The sequence below is a fragment of the Aedes aegypti genome, chromosome 2 (genome assembly GCF_002204515.2).
Source record: "Aedes aegypti strain LVP_AGWG chromosome 2, AaegL5.0 Primary Assembly, whole genome shotgun sequence".
NCBI classification, from domain to species: Eukaryota; Metazoa; Arthropoda; class Insecta; order Diptera; family Culicidae; genus Aedes; species Aedes aegypti.
Genome location: NC_035108.1, coordinates 354,601,395 through 354,619,061, shown reverse-complemented (window position 1 = coordinate 354,619,061; position 17,667 = coordinate 354,601,395). Strand labels below are relative to the sequence as shown.

Here is a 17,667-nt window from a genome sequence, read left to right as displayed (position 1 = left end):
AGTGAATACTTCGTCGTCAAAGCGCGCTGTTTTCGGGCTTGGGTCGAGTTACATCGTGCTGCCGTCCGCCCGCCTGGTATTATACTATAGCGAATCGATTGATGATCGCTATGAGTATAACAGTCATCAACGCGCCAGTTCAGGGTACCTAAAAGGTTAGGACTACAAAACGTCACGTCGATAATCGATTCTGCACCATTTCTGTGGAAGTTACTCACTGTACCTACATTTGCCAGCTCTACATTTAATACGGCCAGGGATTCCAACAATGGTTGGCCTCTTTGGCTGCTGCAGCGGCTACCCCACTCCACTGTCCATGCAGTAAAGTCACCAGCTATCACTACTGGCTGCCAATTAGCCAGTTCGGCTATCATCCTGTCGACAATGTGGGAAAATTCCTCTGTCGACCACTTTGGGGGCGCGACCTCAACTGCAACTGCAATTTTTGCTATAGCAAAACCATCATTTGAGCTAGAGACTACTTCTTAGATTGGGTATCGTCCTGTCGTCCCTATAGCTGCTAGCTGTTGAGACCTATCCGCCATCCAGCTCCCGTTGTTGGCTGGTATGTGGTATGGATTCGATAGTAAAACTACGTTAGTCTTGGTTTCCCAAGGGACTTCCACAGAGAGCCTATCGTGAATTCCTTAACGGATTAAAAAACTAATCGTGGATTTCAAGACATTTCAAGATTTCGGACATTCCGACAACTCCACAGAAGTAACTCTCTCCAGATCTGAGCGTGAGCGTTAAAGTCCCTCTCAAACAAACAGACAACAACTTGTTTTTTTTTTGTTATACATTTAACCTTTAAACATTTACACGAATAGAAGGAATATTGGTGTCTTCAATAACAAAAATCCATCACCTTCTCGTAGATTAAATGTTCACACTGTTTTGCACTTCATCTATCCTCATCCACTCTGATCAATCTTGAAAGCTTCCGGCGAAGCTGTTCTCATTTATGATTTCCCATAGCTATCGGATGCCGTCGTGAAAACGATGAAAAGATAATGCATTGGGATCTGGTGGTATTTTTGTAGGATTTGCGGTACAATAAAGATCTGATTTGTTGTCCATCGGCCATATGCTGGATAATTTCCCACGAACTCGTTTACTACGGTTGATAGACGATGGTAGACTTTGCTTGAAAATTCTCACACTACAACTTGTCGCATTTCTTGTGAACCGTGCCAGGTGCTCTATTGTTCTTGAACTGCTGTATATCATCTTTCAACTTGTGGCTGGTTGGTTTTTATTGTCGACTGAACTGACGTAGACATTTCCTCCGTTGTGTTGACCCTTATTGTTTGTCCTATCTGCACCATTCAGGTGACCACCAAGTACTGCTTTTACCTTTTGATCACCTTACGTTCGTGTTTCGTGATACTTAAGGCCCAAACGCAATGATAGCGGAACGGCAACGGAATGCGGAACCGGTTCGCCAGCATGAATCACAACATCTCGACTGAGCTGACAACGAATGAAATTCGACCAACACTGAGTCGACAAGCTGATTACAGTTCATGCTGGCGAACCGGTTCCGCATTCCGTTGCCGTTCCGCTATCATTGCGTTTGGGCCTTTATATTCTTATTCCAGTACATCTAGGCCCGCGGCACGAAGCCATTCCTAGACAGTCGAGCTTCTGTGTTTCAAGGCCGACACAGCTGTCCATCTCCTCCCACTTCACTTCCTCTAGGCATCTTTTTTCTCTCGAAATAAAAGGGTCTGCTGTTTCCATTTCTGTCTGTGAAACTCTGTTTTCTGTCCGGTCTCATGCTGCAACCACCCATGCTGCATTCTTCTCGTAAATAATCTGTCTGCACTCCACGTAGAACCAATCGTTCGTCGACTCTGTCAAACGTATCCGACGCTGCTCTCAACTACATCGTTGATGGCTGCTCGCTATAATTCATTAGTCATCAAAAGGTGCTATGAGCCTATGCATGCTATAAAACGTTTGACTTTTACTGTGCGCTCTGTTTTCAATTTGACCGTGAGAGAGAGCGAGACAACACCAACACACGGCGCACAGTAAAAGTCAAAAGAACAAAAGAATTTATGACACGTACAGAGGCTCATGGACTAATGCTGGTTTAACCTCCCTGTTGCATTCAAAAAATTTACACTTAAAAAAACACTTACAATGATCATAAATTTTTGAGCTCTTTAGTGGAATATAAATAAATAAAAAACCGAATTTAGTACTACACCATTCAAATCCACTAACTTAAGTGTCGTGTACTTAGACTCCATTTGTTTACAAATTTCCAGACTTTTAGCCACATTCATTTTACAAGGTGAAAAATAGTTCACAAAATCTTGATATCTGCCGTCGTGGTTGTAATTAGTCAAATCAATCGTCCTCCGTGACGCTGGAGTTGAAATCTGGATAATTTTGTTGATCGTATGGTCTCGCACCGACGACAGATCTGTAAGGACATGTTCTGCTACCTTAGATTCGAAATCGTGAGTCATCCCCTTGTCTGTGGTCTTCTGAGCTTTTCCTATCTCGGCTAAGTGTTCCTTGAATCTAACATCGAGACAACGTTTTGTTTTACCAACGTGAACCTTGCTACAGTGAGGACAACGGATTTTGTAAACTCCAGCCTTGTTCAGTGTGTTAACCGGATCTTTGGTAGAACCTCGTTGATAAGTCTGTCGTATGGGATGGAGACTCTCTTCATGGGTTCGGTGATAGAGATGAGTGCCGACAAAGCACACCGAATATGCTGTCTTTCCTTTTTTGTCGATGATGGCTTTTATCGTCCTTTCCTTGTATTCGATGATCCTTGCCGTCTCGAAAATATGTTCTTGTTCCTTGGTCTTTCCGTCTTCGCTGAGGGGTAGAGTCTGCATCCTGTGGATCATGTGCTGAAACGCTGCTATCTTATGCTGGAACGAATGATTCGATGTGATTAGGGGATGAATCGCTGGGTGTTTGTAGAGGCTTCCTAGAGATTTCAAAGTTTAACGATGAAATTTCTTCCCTGATGACAAGTAGATTTGAAACCAGTAGTTTTCCCTCCTTCTCCTCTTCGTAGGTGAACTTAATATCCTTCCCAGGTAACCAATAAGCACTGTTATAAGCGGTATATAAACCACTTAGGGACTATCTATTAACCACGTGATCATTTTTTTGAGATCCCGGACCCCCTCCCCTCTCCATCGTGGACATTTGTCCATACAAATATTTTAAAATTTGCATGAACCGTGGTTATGGACGACCCCTTAACGGCTTTGCAGTGCCTATGAGCTTCATAAAACATTTTCAAATGTTAATAGCCACTGTGACCCTGAAGCACTGATATTGGTTGTATATGAATATATAACGCTGTATTTTTTGTGCCTGTAAGCCCTGTATCATTAAGCCGTATACAACGACTGTCAATGCTATTGAACAGCCTAGTGTCATGAAGTTTATCAACCAAAGCAAAAGTGAACCTGGATTTCGATGTTAAGAGAGATTTCATATCGCACTCGCACTTACAACTGTCAACGCATGAGGGGAAAGAACATGTTTCTATCAGGATCTTCGATATCCCGAAATTCAACCAGAGCAAATCTGCGACGAACGACGTCGCCATGAATGTTTTTGAAATAAAATGCACAACTAGCAACAGGTCGATAATGATGCTGCTATTAGTAATAAATATCCCTACACAAATTTCATCAGAACCTTTACGACATTGTCGACATCGTTCATTATTCAGCAGGCCAAGCCGCTGCAATAATTTTCTTCTTTAAATACGAATTTAAACACACTAATCCTCTTACGAATAACAGCAGTTGGAGCCTGGATCATGCCGCAAAATAAAAAAAAAACATCTACAAAGGGAGCTTAAAAAGAAAAAAAGAGATAAACAAATAACATTTTTTATTTTTAATCTTCCATATCAGAGACTCGGTACGAGTAGGCTGTTTATCAGCCGAATAATTCGCCAAAAGTGGCTTTATAGCAGTCCTTAATTACGATATAATTTTTATTAGCCCTGTAGACTGTGCCTTTTATTTGACTATAGAACCGATTTAATGTCAATTTTTGCGGCTTTATGGTTACTTGATAACGCTGAAAATGTCATCGACGTATCTCCACCATTGATTTGGGAATAATCCTTGTTTCTTTAAATTTTCCTCGGGGACGGACCTGGTGTAGTGGTTAGAACACTCGCCTCTCACGCCGAGGACCTGGGATTGAATCCCATCCCCGACATAGTCACTTATGACGTAAAAAGTTATAGTGACGACTTCCTTCGGAAGGGAAGTAAAGCCGTTGGTCCCGAGATGAACTAGCCCAGGGCTAAAAATCTCGTTAATAAAGTCAAACCAACCAATTTTCCTCAAGATTCGTCATGAATAGCTCGCACAAAAACGGGGAGAGAGGGTTTCTCATGGAGGCTCCTATCGTCTGCTTCCCAGACAACCAAATTGTACGTATAACGAAATCACCTGGAGGTTTTGTATGTGCAAAATTTCACTTATAAGATGTCGCGAAAAGGCCTTCTACGTACAAAAGTGGAGGCGACATGCGTGCATATATTATGTGATGAATATTAACACGCAATGCGAGTGTATAAATATTCTACCGAACTAACCTGTGATCTTATGCGACTTAACTTATGATAACAAATGATGATTTGACAGCTACTACGGATTGATTCGACTTACTTTGTACTAGTAATCCTTTATAAGAGAGATTCGCGGAAGCTGACATTTCTGTCAAAGTGTGAGCCAATCGAGCAGCGAGAGCTGTCAAAGTGTGAGCCAAACGAGCATGCGTTATGTTTGTTTTGAACTTTTCTTGAAGAGTAATGTAATCCGCTTGAAATTATTTCGGTTGAAGTAATTTTGCATGAATCTAAAAAATGAAATATTTTTGTTTTTAAATTTTTGTCAATGCGATTTTTAGTTGTTGATTTTTTGGGCTGTTTATTAGCTAGGCTGTTATTAGGATATGTAGCTCAAAGATCTATAACGAAACAAAATACACTTTTTAGCAATGAGGAAGTCATCTTCGTGTTACAATATTATTCTCGACGCCGAGCAAAATCAGCACTACTGGTCTGTTGCCAAATCATTCCATTTTACTTCCGCTTATCTCTCTATAAAGGATCACTACTTTGTACGTATGTACGGGACGAAACACAATGTACAAATGAACTCAGAAACGAAGTGTTTTATGCGAGGAAACTCATCAATCCGACGAGTTTATCCACGGTGTTTTGCGGGTTCGATGTAATTAGTATGAATAAACGAGTTGTAACGTGAACTTTCATGCGATTTCTGGTTTTCTGGGTTGTAGAAGATTCCTCGAAATTGAAAGTAGTTCTCGTCCATGCAACCTTTCCTTTCCATGCTGCATCCATCATTTGGGATTATAACCAGTCCTCGAGAAGATTTAGGGAATCCTTTGCTGGTACGCTGGGGAAAAGGGCCGCTACGTCTAAAGGAACCACCATCCCGTCATCCTCGATGTTTCCTGACTCTAATAGGGTCTGTGAGAACTCCTGGGTATTTTAAACTGACCTAGTGGGGAAGGGATTGACTTACCATTGCGCCAGTTTATGGATGGGGAATCCGTCTGTCGAAATGATTTCTCGCATTTTCTTTTCTGGTTTGTGAATTTTTAGAAGTCCTTTAATTCGTGGAAGAATGGAGTTTGCCTCTTTCGAACGAGCCTGGCCAATGATCGTCATTCAGGGGTTTGTCCGAGCTTGACGAGTCCGAGCACTCTACTGCCCATAACTGCATATTTGTCACATTCGACATTTTTGACGATTTCGAGTTAATACCGTGAAACATCATCAAATCATCAATACTTTCGACTGACTTAATAAAATCTGTGAGATTGCTGTAGAAATTTCGTAAAAAATACCAAGTTCCTTTGTCACATTGTTTAATATAACCGCATAACAGTCACATTGAGATTATACTTGGGCACCGTAATTTTGTGGCAAAGAAACTTCTATCAGAATTATTTTTTGACTGTTCACCTAATATATGAGATGAGCTGAACAAAATTTCAGCTTCATATAAGCATTGTTCAGTTCTCGGTATTTTTTTGAAAATCATCATCATCATCATCCCATACTGACAAGAATCTCACACTTGGTGCTTGGTGCATTTACTCAGTGCCTACTTTTGTCGAATGTTACAAATATGCAGTTATGGGCAGTCTATTTGTTCGTCTTAAACTAGAACACTGGTTTCTTCTTAAGTTGTTTTACGATTCTTGTCTCGTTCTGGTTTGCTCTGCTGCGTTGTTCTGCGTTGTCTTGTTGGCCTATGATACGATATCCCTTGCTGTGTTCTGGTCCTTCGCTGGTACGATTTGGTTAATCATTGTTTGCATGTCTATGATGATTTTCTCCACGTCAAGTTTGAAGTCACCGAATATCCTAACCTCTTGTTGGGGTGTGTCAAATGTTCCACTGGGAATTGTTGTGTCGAACTATTAGCATTAAGCATTTTGTACAAATTCGTAGGTGGTACAGTCCTAGACCATTGTATGAGGGTTGCCTCCTTCCCGTCCGTTACCAAAGTCAGACATTTGGGACTAACCTCTAACCCTTAGACAAGATTGATGCATCCTCCAACAGTCGAGAACTGTCTTGGCCACGTCTTTGCGAAAGAATGGGAATGGGAAAGGATGATTGATTGAACACCTACTTAAGGGGGCAGAATCCGTCATTGAATTCGGAATTTTCAAAAGCAGTTTTTTCGTTCAAAATCAAGACAAATTACAGGAAAATGTGTTCACTGTATTCTGTTCTCCAACCGACACACAGTGAACACATTTTCATCGAATATTTTTCAGTTTTGAACAGAAAAACTGCTTTTGTTGTTTCGATGATGACGATGATTACGATGACGGAGCGTTGACCGTTAAGAAAGATGCAGAGAACTCTACGACCTTTCATAGAAGTTACGGGATGTTGTGGAATGTTGATGGAAAGGGTAGTGCCATAGGATACTTTTGGTAGACGTTCTGGCCGACCAATATTTAATATTTACGCATTGCGATCATGCGCTGCTAATCAGAACAAACTCATCAAATTTCTTTTTCGAAACTCCTCTGCAATCCGTCGCTCCTCTAGCAATGAACACTACACTGCCCATTAAAATGTACACACGCGCGCAAATAGAAAAAAAAAGTAAAAAAACACAAACTCCACAAATTGGCTTCAAATATAACCTCCAACAAGAAAAAAAAACACTTTTTTCACTTTAAAAAACATGTTTCTGCAGAACATTGACACGTGGCATAGCATCATCTGCCAAATCTTATTTTCACCAGCCGAAACGAAAAAAAAACGCGAGACGAGGTAAACGTGACACAAGTTTCAAAAAAACGGGAACTGTTGCGTCGAACGGTTAACTACGAAATCTTCAATGGGTTCTACCACCGGAGTAGGAACGCGGTTACCTTCCATCGTCTTGGATCGCAAGTTGACTAGCTTCTTCCTGAGTAGTATGTTCTTCCTGTCTACTTCGTACTCTTCCGGTTGTTTAACCTTGGTCACGAATAATGGAAATCCTTCCGGATATTCCGGAGCCAATTTTAAATGTAGGAAATAGCACGTCGTCATCAGCTTGTACAATTTCACATAGTGGTATTTAAGTTTTTTAACCAGTAACAATATTATGGAAGCAATAAGATTAACCATGTATGTTTTTGGTATTGAATTGGATTTTCGCATCTTCCAAGGCCAACCTGAATATTGGGCTTCGTTTTAGAACATCCTCGTCCTCGTCCAGCCATAGCGGTAGGCAGTCAACGTAGAAACGCTTTATATACATGTGCTAGCAAGCTATCGATGTGCTTATTGTGATGTTCTTTCCCCAAAATGTTCCGAATATTCATCAGTTGGTCTTCACCAGCTTTCACTAATCCATCACATCCGTTGTTTTAGGGCAAACGTCTGGAGGAAGGTGGTCACCAGTCGGACATCATCACTACCGAGCAGTATGAAATGCAAGCCGAAACCGCAGGGTATGTCGGATGCCTGGCTGTGAACGGCTACGGAGAGGACTTTGTGAAGGCCGATCTGCTGATCAGTGACTTGAGCAAACCGGTTGTGATCGAGAAGCTGTCTCCTGACGAGGATGTCACCATCGGCGATGAAGTGACGATCGAATGCGCCGCAGTCGTTTACAATCATACCGATGCGATTGACTTCTTCCGCGATGGTGTCCTGTTGAGCGGGTTAGCTGGAATTACCATAGAGAAGGACTATAAAACGTTCGCCTATCGAACGAAGTTGATCATTCACAGCGTCGGCAAAGAGCATCAAGGGGTGATTCGATGCCAAGCGCAGTTGATGAACTCGAACGAATTCGACGAAGATGAGCTGATGCTGGAAGTGTACGAACCAACCGCTCCAGTAATCGTAGATGAACATGTCCACGAAGAACTGGAGATGGAGATCGGCGAGCGGAACACGTTCTCTTGCAATGTGGAGGGAATGCCGAAACCGGTAATTGAGTGGACCAAAAACGACGAGTTTGTAATGTTTGATAACGACACCTTAGTGTTGCTGCCCAACGGAAGCATACACATGCCATTTTTGAAAGTCGACCTCTCCGGTGACTACCGATGCTTGGCTAGGAACAAAGTTGCCCAGGCGGAAAAGATTTGGAGTCTACGAGTAAAAACCGTCACGATCAAAAAGACCTGGGTATATCTTATCATATCCATGATACTCGCATTGGTCATCGCAGTCGTGCTCATCTCAATGTTCTACTGTAAGAAGAAGAAGGAACTGAAGGCGATGAAGGCAGCTGGAATTGAGGACTTCGACAAAGGTAATGTAGAGCAGATGAATCCGGAGCTAGCGTTGGACGAGCAAGCGGATTTGCTTCCGTACAAGAGTGAGTACGAGTTCCCGAAGGAGAAGCTGAAGTTGGGCAAACAGTTGGGAGCTGGGGCGTTTGGTGTGGTGATGAAGGCCATCGCTTCCGGGATCATGGTCAACGAGGACGAAACTGTGGTGGCCGTTAAGATGGTGAAGAAGCAAACAGACAATGAAGTGATGCGGGCGTTGATTTCAGAACTGAAAATCATGGTTCATCTGGGTCAGCATTTGAACGTGGTGAATCTGCTGGGAGCCGTTACGAAGAACATCGCCAAAAGTAAGCAGGGTTTGATTAGTACAAACATTTTCAAAGTAATGTGTTTCGTTTTCAGGAGAGCTGATGGTTATTGTGGAGTACTGTCGCTTTGGAAATGTCCAGAACTTTCTGTTGAAACATCGGCCTTACTTCATAGATCAGGTCAATACCGAGACTGGTGAAATCGACTCGACTATCGACACGAACAAGCTTCGGTGGTCAGCTGCGGGCTATACTTACAACAGGTAAGATCGAATCGTTACTAACTACTCTGTCTATGGATGATGGTAAACTAACCAAAGAATTAGTACATTTAGGATTGCGACGTAGTTAATATTACAATCTCTAATCTCCTGCATTTTATTCTTTCATGGTGTGTGTTTGCTACCTCCATTGGATGCCCTAATGCATAATTGAAATCGAAACATTCTATCATCCTCACTTCTCCATATCCTGTACGGATCTCTGTTCTCTGTCGTCTCTAATCATCGCACCATCCCTTTCCGGAACGTGGTGAAACCGTGTGTATGTGCTAACCCAATTGCGCGCTCCTGGTGCATTTTCCTAATCAATGTGATGTCGCTTTAACACGCTACTGGTGATGGGCTATGTGTTGGTTTGTTACCGTCCCTTCAGTCAAGGCTTGAAGTATGTTAATCTCTCGTTTTCTACAAATAATGTCAACAACCCCAACTTGAACAACAACAATCACAACGCTCATAATCACAATCGGCGTCCCCGAATGGCTCAACAACCGGTCGTAATCTACTGTAACAACATGGTTACGTGTAGTAATTCGACTGCCTACCCAAAGAACCACCTAAATTCCAAGGGTTACGTGAGACACTCCGGTATCCAGAATATGGCCATGGTCGATAGCTGTAACACTGAAGCGACAATCATGACTTCCGTAGACGGTAAGTGCAAACTTCTTGATCAAAATTCACGTTTTCCGGAGATACATCCCATCTATTCCGAACAGGTTACGACCTGAACACAGCCGACACCGCAAACAACACAGTGAACTCCGGGAACTCCAATGAGCCACTCTGGAGATCAAATTACGGCATGGACTACAAAGGTCCTGCTAGAGCCGTAACCACTACGGACTTGGTATGCTGGGCATCTCAGGTGGCCAGTGGTATGGAATATCTTGGCTCCAGGAGGGTCCTCCATGGAGATCTGGCGGCCCGTAATATACTCCTCTGCGATGACAATGTGGTCAAAATCTGCGACTTTGGTCTCGCTCGATCAATGTACAAGAGCGAAAACTACAAGAAGAAAGGAGAAGCTCCTCTGCCATTCAAGTGGCTAGCGTTGGAATGCATTAGCGATAACGTCTTCGGCACCTACTCGGACGTGTGGGCTTACGGTATCGTGTTGTGGGAATTCTTCTCACTGGCACGGGTGCCCTATCCAGGTATGGAAGCCAACCAAGAACTGTACAACAAACTGCGCGACGGGTATCGCATGGATAAGCCACAGTACGCCAATCAGGACATTTACGATATCATGCTAAATTGCTGGAATGTGAAGCCCGATTCACGACCTTCGTTTAAAGATCTGAAGAGCCGGTTCAACGCCATGCTGCCGGAGGAAATGCGAAATGTGAGTTAATATAGGTATATCTAAGTCCACCTAAGTCTTCAACATGCCTTTTTCCTATTGCAGCATTATATCGATCTCAACGAACCATACTTGGCTATGAATGCCGAGAAGGATCAGCGAGGAGAACCCGACTACCTGGCTAGTTTAGGACCGCCAGAAGGACAGGCACCCAAAGCTCCGCCAAACTACGTCAATGGAATCATCCTCCCCTTACCTCCAAGTAAGATTCGAGAAACTCCTTGTTATCCAGATTACCTAACGACTTCCCTCGTTTTCCAGTTTCTGACAAGCCGGACTATCTCCAAATGACCAAGTCCGACTCGGATGACATCCACTTCGATTTTGCCTCGTTCAACAACAGCCAACCGTCCCCGACGCTGAAGAACAACCTGGACTCCAGTCCGCAGCAGGGCAGCAAACGCCACAAGAAGAAGGCCATCCCGGAGGAGATCCCGATGCTGCAGAACCGTTCCGGCGGTAGCCATGGGTTCAACTCTGACTCGGAAACGGAAGCGACCAGTCCGGTGCCGATGGTTCGCACAACTAAGCTTGTACATCCGGAGCACGAGTACACCAATGTGAAACTTCTGGACAAGCCGAGTGGCAACGGACACAGCGCGACCACCAATGGGACCGATTCGGATGCGTTCAGTAATCCCGGGTATGTGGTGGTCCATGCACCCAACGAAAAGAGATTGAAGTAGATTTTAGGCGTCACTCCCCGGGACGGGAAGGTTTTACTTATCTTGGACTGAGATCGAGGACGGATGTCGAACGTACGCTTGAGTGTGCTTTGAAAAGATGAAGTATTTTAATAGAGCGATGCAATCTATTTACTACTTGTGGGAGAGTGTGTGGGTCTTGTGTGTATGTGAAACGAATGGTTTACGGACAAGAGTGATTATTTCACACTCGCTGCGAGTGGGGAAAGCTTTTAAAAATGTTTTCTCTCATATTAATGCCTTAAATGTTTTAGAAACTATTGGATATTTTACTATTATAGTATATAATAATTATGTGTAAATTATTCGATCTTTATGTATCATTAGTTTCAATCTGTACCAATATCACTTCCTAACATTTTACTAAACTCACATTTCTGTGACATCTAGATTTTTTTTCTTAAGAACCTCTTCTCAAGGATCCAAGGTAGCCTAACTCATACCCCACTTTTAATGTATCCCCGTCTATCGTTATACCAAAAACTGAATCTCGCGTAACTCTTTTAAAGGACCTATTTTACAATGAGGTATTCTTTCTCACTATCGCTCTCTTTCAATAACACTGCGGGACAAGATTTTGGCTCAAGCAACAAAATGCTGCTATTATTTACCTAATTAAGGGTTGCTGAATTCATTGCCTGTTTCAGAAATGTCATAGCACGTCTAGTTTTTAAGATATTGGCTGTTGAAAATGCTAAAATGATATTGGCATAGCCTAAAGTCATTCGACATAAGATTATTTAGCATAAAGTAGTTTGGCATAAAACAATTTGACATAATTGATAATATACATTTTGAAACATTACGTTATATTTATACATGGTGTTAATTAATGCCCTTGAAAATGACTTTTAAAATGTTTATGAAGCTCCAATGGAGAATGGAATTCTGGGGAATGGTACATTCTAAAAAATGATATTCTGAGAAATGGTTTCCGGGGGGGATGGTTTTCTGGGGAATTTTATAGAATCGCCAAGCCTTACACCCAGGGATTCTTTAAGAATATTCTCTATAGATTCCTCCATCAATTCTCCCAGGAATCTTTCCAGCGGTTTGCCAAGGGATGATCACATGAATTGCTCATGGAAACTCCAACGCTACTACCTCCAGTAAATTTCACAGAGATTAGTACAATCTTTCCATTAACGTTCCACCGATTTCTCCAATTGGTACTCTAGGAGATCTCCCAACGGTTTGTTCCAGAGTTTTTGAGGAATATCGATCAGAGATGTTTCAAGAGTGCTGTGGGAAGACCCAAGCAGACGTGTTCGGATTCGCGCGCATGGAGTGATTTTTTTCTTGGTTTTTTTGGGAAGTGCTGTGCGAAGACAGGATCAATTGGTGAGCTCGTTTCATGCTTTCATTTTTAATCCGTAAAATATGTGCGATTGTACATTCAATCGTTACAACGGTGGGACGTGAATATGATATAATAATAAACTCTTATTCCTTAATTATTCATGTTTTTTTACAAAACACCGCTCTTTTTTACTTTTATTTTTGTAATTAAAAAACTTTAAATGGTTCGACACTATAAATGTGGGCTTGCAAAAGTTTCACTTTATTCAACGAACTTTGAATGGTTCGCCACTGTGTCGGCTTAAGAGTGTTCTGTGATGGTCCAGCCAATAGATTTTTTTTTCTTTCATATGGATAAAGTATGATAACACATGCTTTCTTCCTGAAAACTTTGAATTATTCGTCACTTCAAGTGTTCTTCTACTTGGAAATTCAATATATCATTTGAAAATATTATATTTATAAGCATGGCTATATCGCTCAAATAATTGTTTATCATGGAAAAATAATCGCTTATCAAAGTGAATCCTGTGACCCAACGATCCTCCCCTTCAACAAACATCTCTCCCAGTAACTTGTGTGGAGATGCTGAGGCAAAAACGGTCTCCAAATAGCAAACGTTACACACTAACATTGGTTCCCAATCCCACCTGTCTGCAAGGACGTGGCCGGCGCCGTTATTGACCACTGAATTATGCACACAGAAGAAGATTATGTCCAATCCCAGCCGAACTTCTAGTTGATCATTTGTGCATCTTTACTGACTCCGGTCAATCACGGAATAGCAATCATTGATATGTGTAGTCAGTCTAAGCTAAGCTAAGCTTTTGGCTGTTGAAAATGCTAAATTTGACTTTTTCAGCCAACTTGAATGCAAGTTTGACAGTATGGCAATTTATTAACTTATTTTCCTCAGAACTTAAACATCATGTACCTATATAACAACACTTATATACAAAGTTCATCATACTTCCGATGCTCAAAACTTATTTTTTGTTGTCCATATAAGAGAAACGAAGAATTTTGTATGAAGACTGCAAGCATGTTGAAACAATCGATTTAGTCCAATTTAAACCGTGCAATTTCCACCAAAATATATCTGAAATGAAAGTTAAAGTCCTATTTTGCATGCTTGGAGGATTAGATCAAAAAAATTGTTGATAAATCATTGATTAAATTTTATGTAGACATCAATGAATCCAGTATTTTATGCAAAATTGGCGACCTGTAGCTAAAAATTGTGACGTGCTGGAACATTCCTGAGAACGGTATCAAAATCAGCAGCCCCAAATCTACTAGAGATACATAATTTGATCCTTGAGACACACAAAAATGTAATTTTTGTTACGCTGTGTTATGACAGTGTCATAAGTGCTGTTGAGAACTTTTTCACTATTTATCGAAAGACAATGTCGTTGGTTAGCGTTTTGTTAGAATCTCTCAATGTCTTCGAAGGTCTTTTTGAAAAGCTACGCGAGAAAACTCTTGATAAAGGCAACCGTAGACGTTGTTAAAACATTCGTCCAGAGATATCTCTGAGAACTGCTCCGAGAATTATTTCAAAGTTTCCTTCTTAGATTCCTCTTATTTCTTTTTGGCGATGTTTTTTAGAAATTACACTAACTGGATTTCTTTGAAAATTTACTGAGCAATTCCACCAAGAATTTTAACAAAGATTCTTAAAATAAATTATTCTATGAGTTTGAAGTTGTACATATGACAATAGAAAAGCAAACCATTAAATGTAAGAGAGCTAATAATAATTATCTAGTACAGTCAATTCTCCCTTATACGATATCAAGTTAGAGAACCATAGTAAAAGTTGGTTTTATGGCTACCTCCATTTGCACTGATTTTGTATTCTATAACTCGATACCTCTCTAACTGGACAGTGCCTTCAATACCGAGTTACTGAGAGTTGACTGTAGCTCCTATAAGGAACCGTCCATAAGTGACGTAGCATTTGGCAGATTTTTGACACCCCCTCCCCCACCGTAGCCTATTTTCCTATATCTAATACACGGTTCGTCACAACATCGTAGATCCCCCCCCCTAATGCTGCGTCATTTTAGACAATTTAGAGGACAATTCTTGAATTAGTCGAAGTGTTTTGCAAGAATGGAGTTTCCTGAAATATGTTTCAAAATTTCGTTAGGAGTTAATTCGGAGAGTTTAAAAGAATATATTCATTTATAATACTGCAAGTATTCGATCATGAATTTCACTGATGATCTAAAAGATATAGAGATTCTAGGAATTGCATTCGGGTTTTTTTTAAAGGACTTTAAAATGTAAAATAGTAGGAATTTTGAAAAAAATCGAATTTAAATAAGGCGGCATCCACAAATTACTTAACGCTCTAGGGGGAGGGGGGGGGTGCTAGGCTCAAGCGTTAAGGCTCATATAAAAATTTTAAATATTTCATACAAAAAGCGTTACGAAGGGGGGGGGGAGGGGGTCCAAAAATTCCAATTTTAGGATATCTGCAGACATGACATTTGGGATTCTTCCAGAACCTAAGACAGAGTAAGTGCAAGGTGTTACCGTAGGAATTTCTTTGGCAAGTCTTACTGGGATTCACCCTGAAATTGTCAACTGGGATAGAGTTTGCTTCTTAGCTTAGTGTTCTATGATCAATTCCACTTGCCGATTGACCCTTTTTCATTGTGGGAGGAGAGAGTGCGGTACTGGATTCGAAGCCATCACCCTCAGCATGGTCTTGCTGAACATCTGCACGTTTGCTGATAAATCAATTGAGACTTCTACCGCGATCAACGATTTCTGTAGTCATTTTTAGATTCAACCTGAGATTTGGACAATTCATCCACAAATTATTTATGGAATTTTTTGAAGAACTCCTTAAAAGGCTCATCACAAAAAAATTATATACAGGGCTACCAGAAATGTCTTTTCTTTACAAGATTATATTTCAAGAGCTTTTCCTGGAAACAACTAAAAATTAGAGCACGAATTTCTCGTCAAGTATTTCTCCAAGTAGAATTGATTGATCTTCTCGAGGAATTGAATTTCCATGATGAATTATGCCAAAACTTGTTCATTGCAGGTATTTCTTCCCGAATCAATCCAGCGATTTCTCGACGATTATTTCAAGAATTTGAATAGGAATCTCTCTTACACTTCTCACATTATGAATTATTAGATTCCAAGATTGGAATATTCCCCATTTGTGTAATACAACAGGAATACCTAAAAAAAATATCAGTTTTCACTGAGATTCCTACAACAACTTTCTCGATAATCTTGAAGAAATGCTTGGGGAAGATTTTCAAGTGAACTCCAGATTGAACATTTAGAGCAATCCCTGGAAGAAATTACGAAAAATTCTTGTCGATTTTTAGTGGGAGTTCCCATAAAAAACTGAAATTATTTTCAAGTTTGTAATTCCTGAGGAAATTTTTGAGGAATTAGTTGTAAATTTGTATGTTAAGTGGAAAATATTAGAAGTTTTGGTAAAAAAAAACTCCTGAAGAAACAACTATAGGTTTGACCACTTTCAATCTGAACATATTTTAATTTGCAACCCGCTAATCTTCACATCATTAAAATTAAAAATGGTTCAAATATCATTCAGCTCATGGAATGGAGTAAAGCGAAATGGAACGTCGTAAACTCTGTTGAACTCAAACACAATATAGACTGGGACATGGCGAATCTTAAAAAGAGCATCCGAAAAATTTCCCATTTAAGTATTTAAATCTGTTTTCATCTCCAATGCCGAACAATCGATGATGAATGACAAATGTTCAAATTAGCGAGGATGCATGGTATTATGAAATTTCTACAGAAAATGTTGGACAATATTTTTTACAGAACGTAGAATATAGATCACCATGAAGAAATTTGTAGATGCTGGTGATCTCAATGTCGAAAAAAATTAAAGAGATATGCATTAGATAGTTTCTGAAGGAAACTCTCTCTCTCCTCGCTTATAGGTGTTCTTGATGAACTTTAAGGACGAGGTTGGAGGTCTAATGGCTACCGCTTCTGCTTTTGCTTTTTTCCCCTCATTGGTCTGCATTCTGACTTGGCAGGCACCATAATCGCCTAAAAATAGAAGATCACAAGCATTTATACAATGAAGGTGTCTGTTAGTCCCAAGCAGTCATCTGGTTGGTTCCAGACAGACAAGTTGTTTTTTGAAGAACAGCTGGACGAATTTCTCAAGGAAATGTCCATGTAGAACTCATTGTATGAACACCTTATGTAATCCAACAATAATAAACGGCCGCCAGAGTAAAGTCTCCGGTCATATGTTTTGTCGAACGATCGATTTTTCGGGGATTTTTTTGGGAATTGTACAAACCGTTAACGTTCAAGGATCCTTCATAGCAATCATCGTATCATCGAAATTGCAAAAACAGTTTTTCTGCTCAAAACTGAAATCTTTTCGCTGAAAATATGTTCACAGTATTTCGGTTGGAGAATAAAATTCATCAACGTTTCCTCCTAGAAATCTAACATTCCTTAAGAGTCCTTCGTACTAATCTACTTTTTTTCTAGGAATTTCTCCAGTATTTCACCCAAGTATTACTCCTCCAATTTTGCAAACATTTCTTTGGAAGTTTATCAAAGAAATCTGAAACAATCTTCAAGTTTTTTAGGTTTTTACACCAGTTATACTACAGCATTTTTTCTAATAATTCCTCCGACCATTCCTATATTCTATAGACATCATGTCCAATGTTTTTCGAGAAATTTCTTTACAAAATCCTGCGGAGTAGGTACTATCCCGAGATTCGATTGATTTTTTCCGATTATCTTAGAAACTTATCTAGGAAATCTTTTTCTTTCCCAAGAGCCTAAAAGATATGTCATGGAGACTTGTTCATTAAAAGTGACTAAAACTTACACTTGTTTTATCACTTTAAATTTCCTTGACATTTTGCTGAAGACATGTCCTACCC

General features: G+C 40.6%; 1 protein-coding gene across 7 annotated transcripts in view; it reads left to right on the top strand.

The window, feature by feature from the left end:
• LOC5563777 (vascular endothelial growth factor receptor 1) overlaps positions 1–11,753 on the top strand; it is a 161,714-nt gene extending 149,961 nt beyond the window's left edge. For all 7 annotated transcript variants that reach the window (XM_021846337.1, XM_021846338.1, XM_021846336.1 and 4 more), the window contains 6 exons: positions 7,916–9,134; positions 9,190–9,358; positions 9,906–10,030; positions 10,096–10,721; positions 10,785–10,941; positions 11,001–11,753. In XM_021846337.1, the coding sequence (XP_021702029.1) occupies positions 7,916–9,134; positions 9,190–9,358; positions 9,906–10,030; positions 10,096–10,721; positions 10,785–10,941; positions 11,001–11,425 (2,721 nt within the window). In that variant the 3' untranslated portion in view covers positions 11,426–11,753. The remainder of the gene's footprint in view (positions 1–7,915; positions 9,135–9,189; positions 9,359–9,905; positions 10,031–10,095; positions 10,722–10,784; positions 10,942–11,000) is intronic.
• Positions 11,754–17,667: the final 5,914 nt, after the last annotated feature.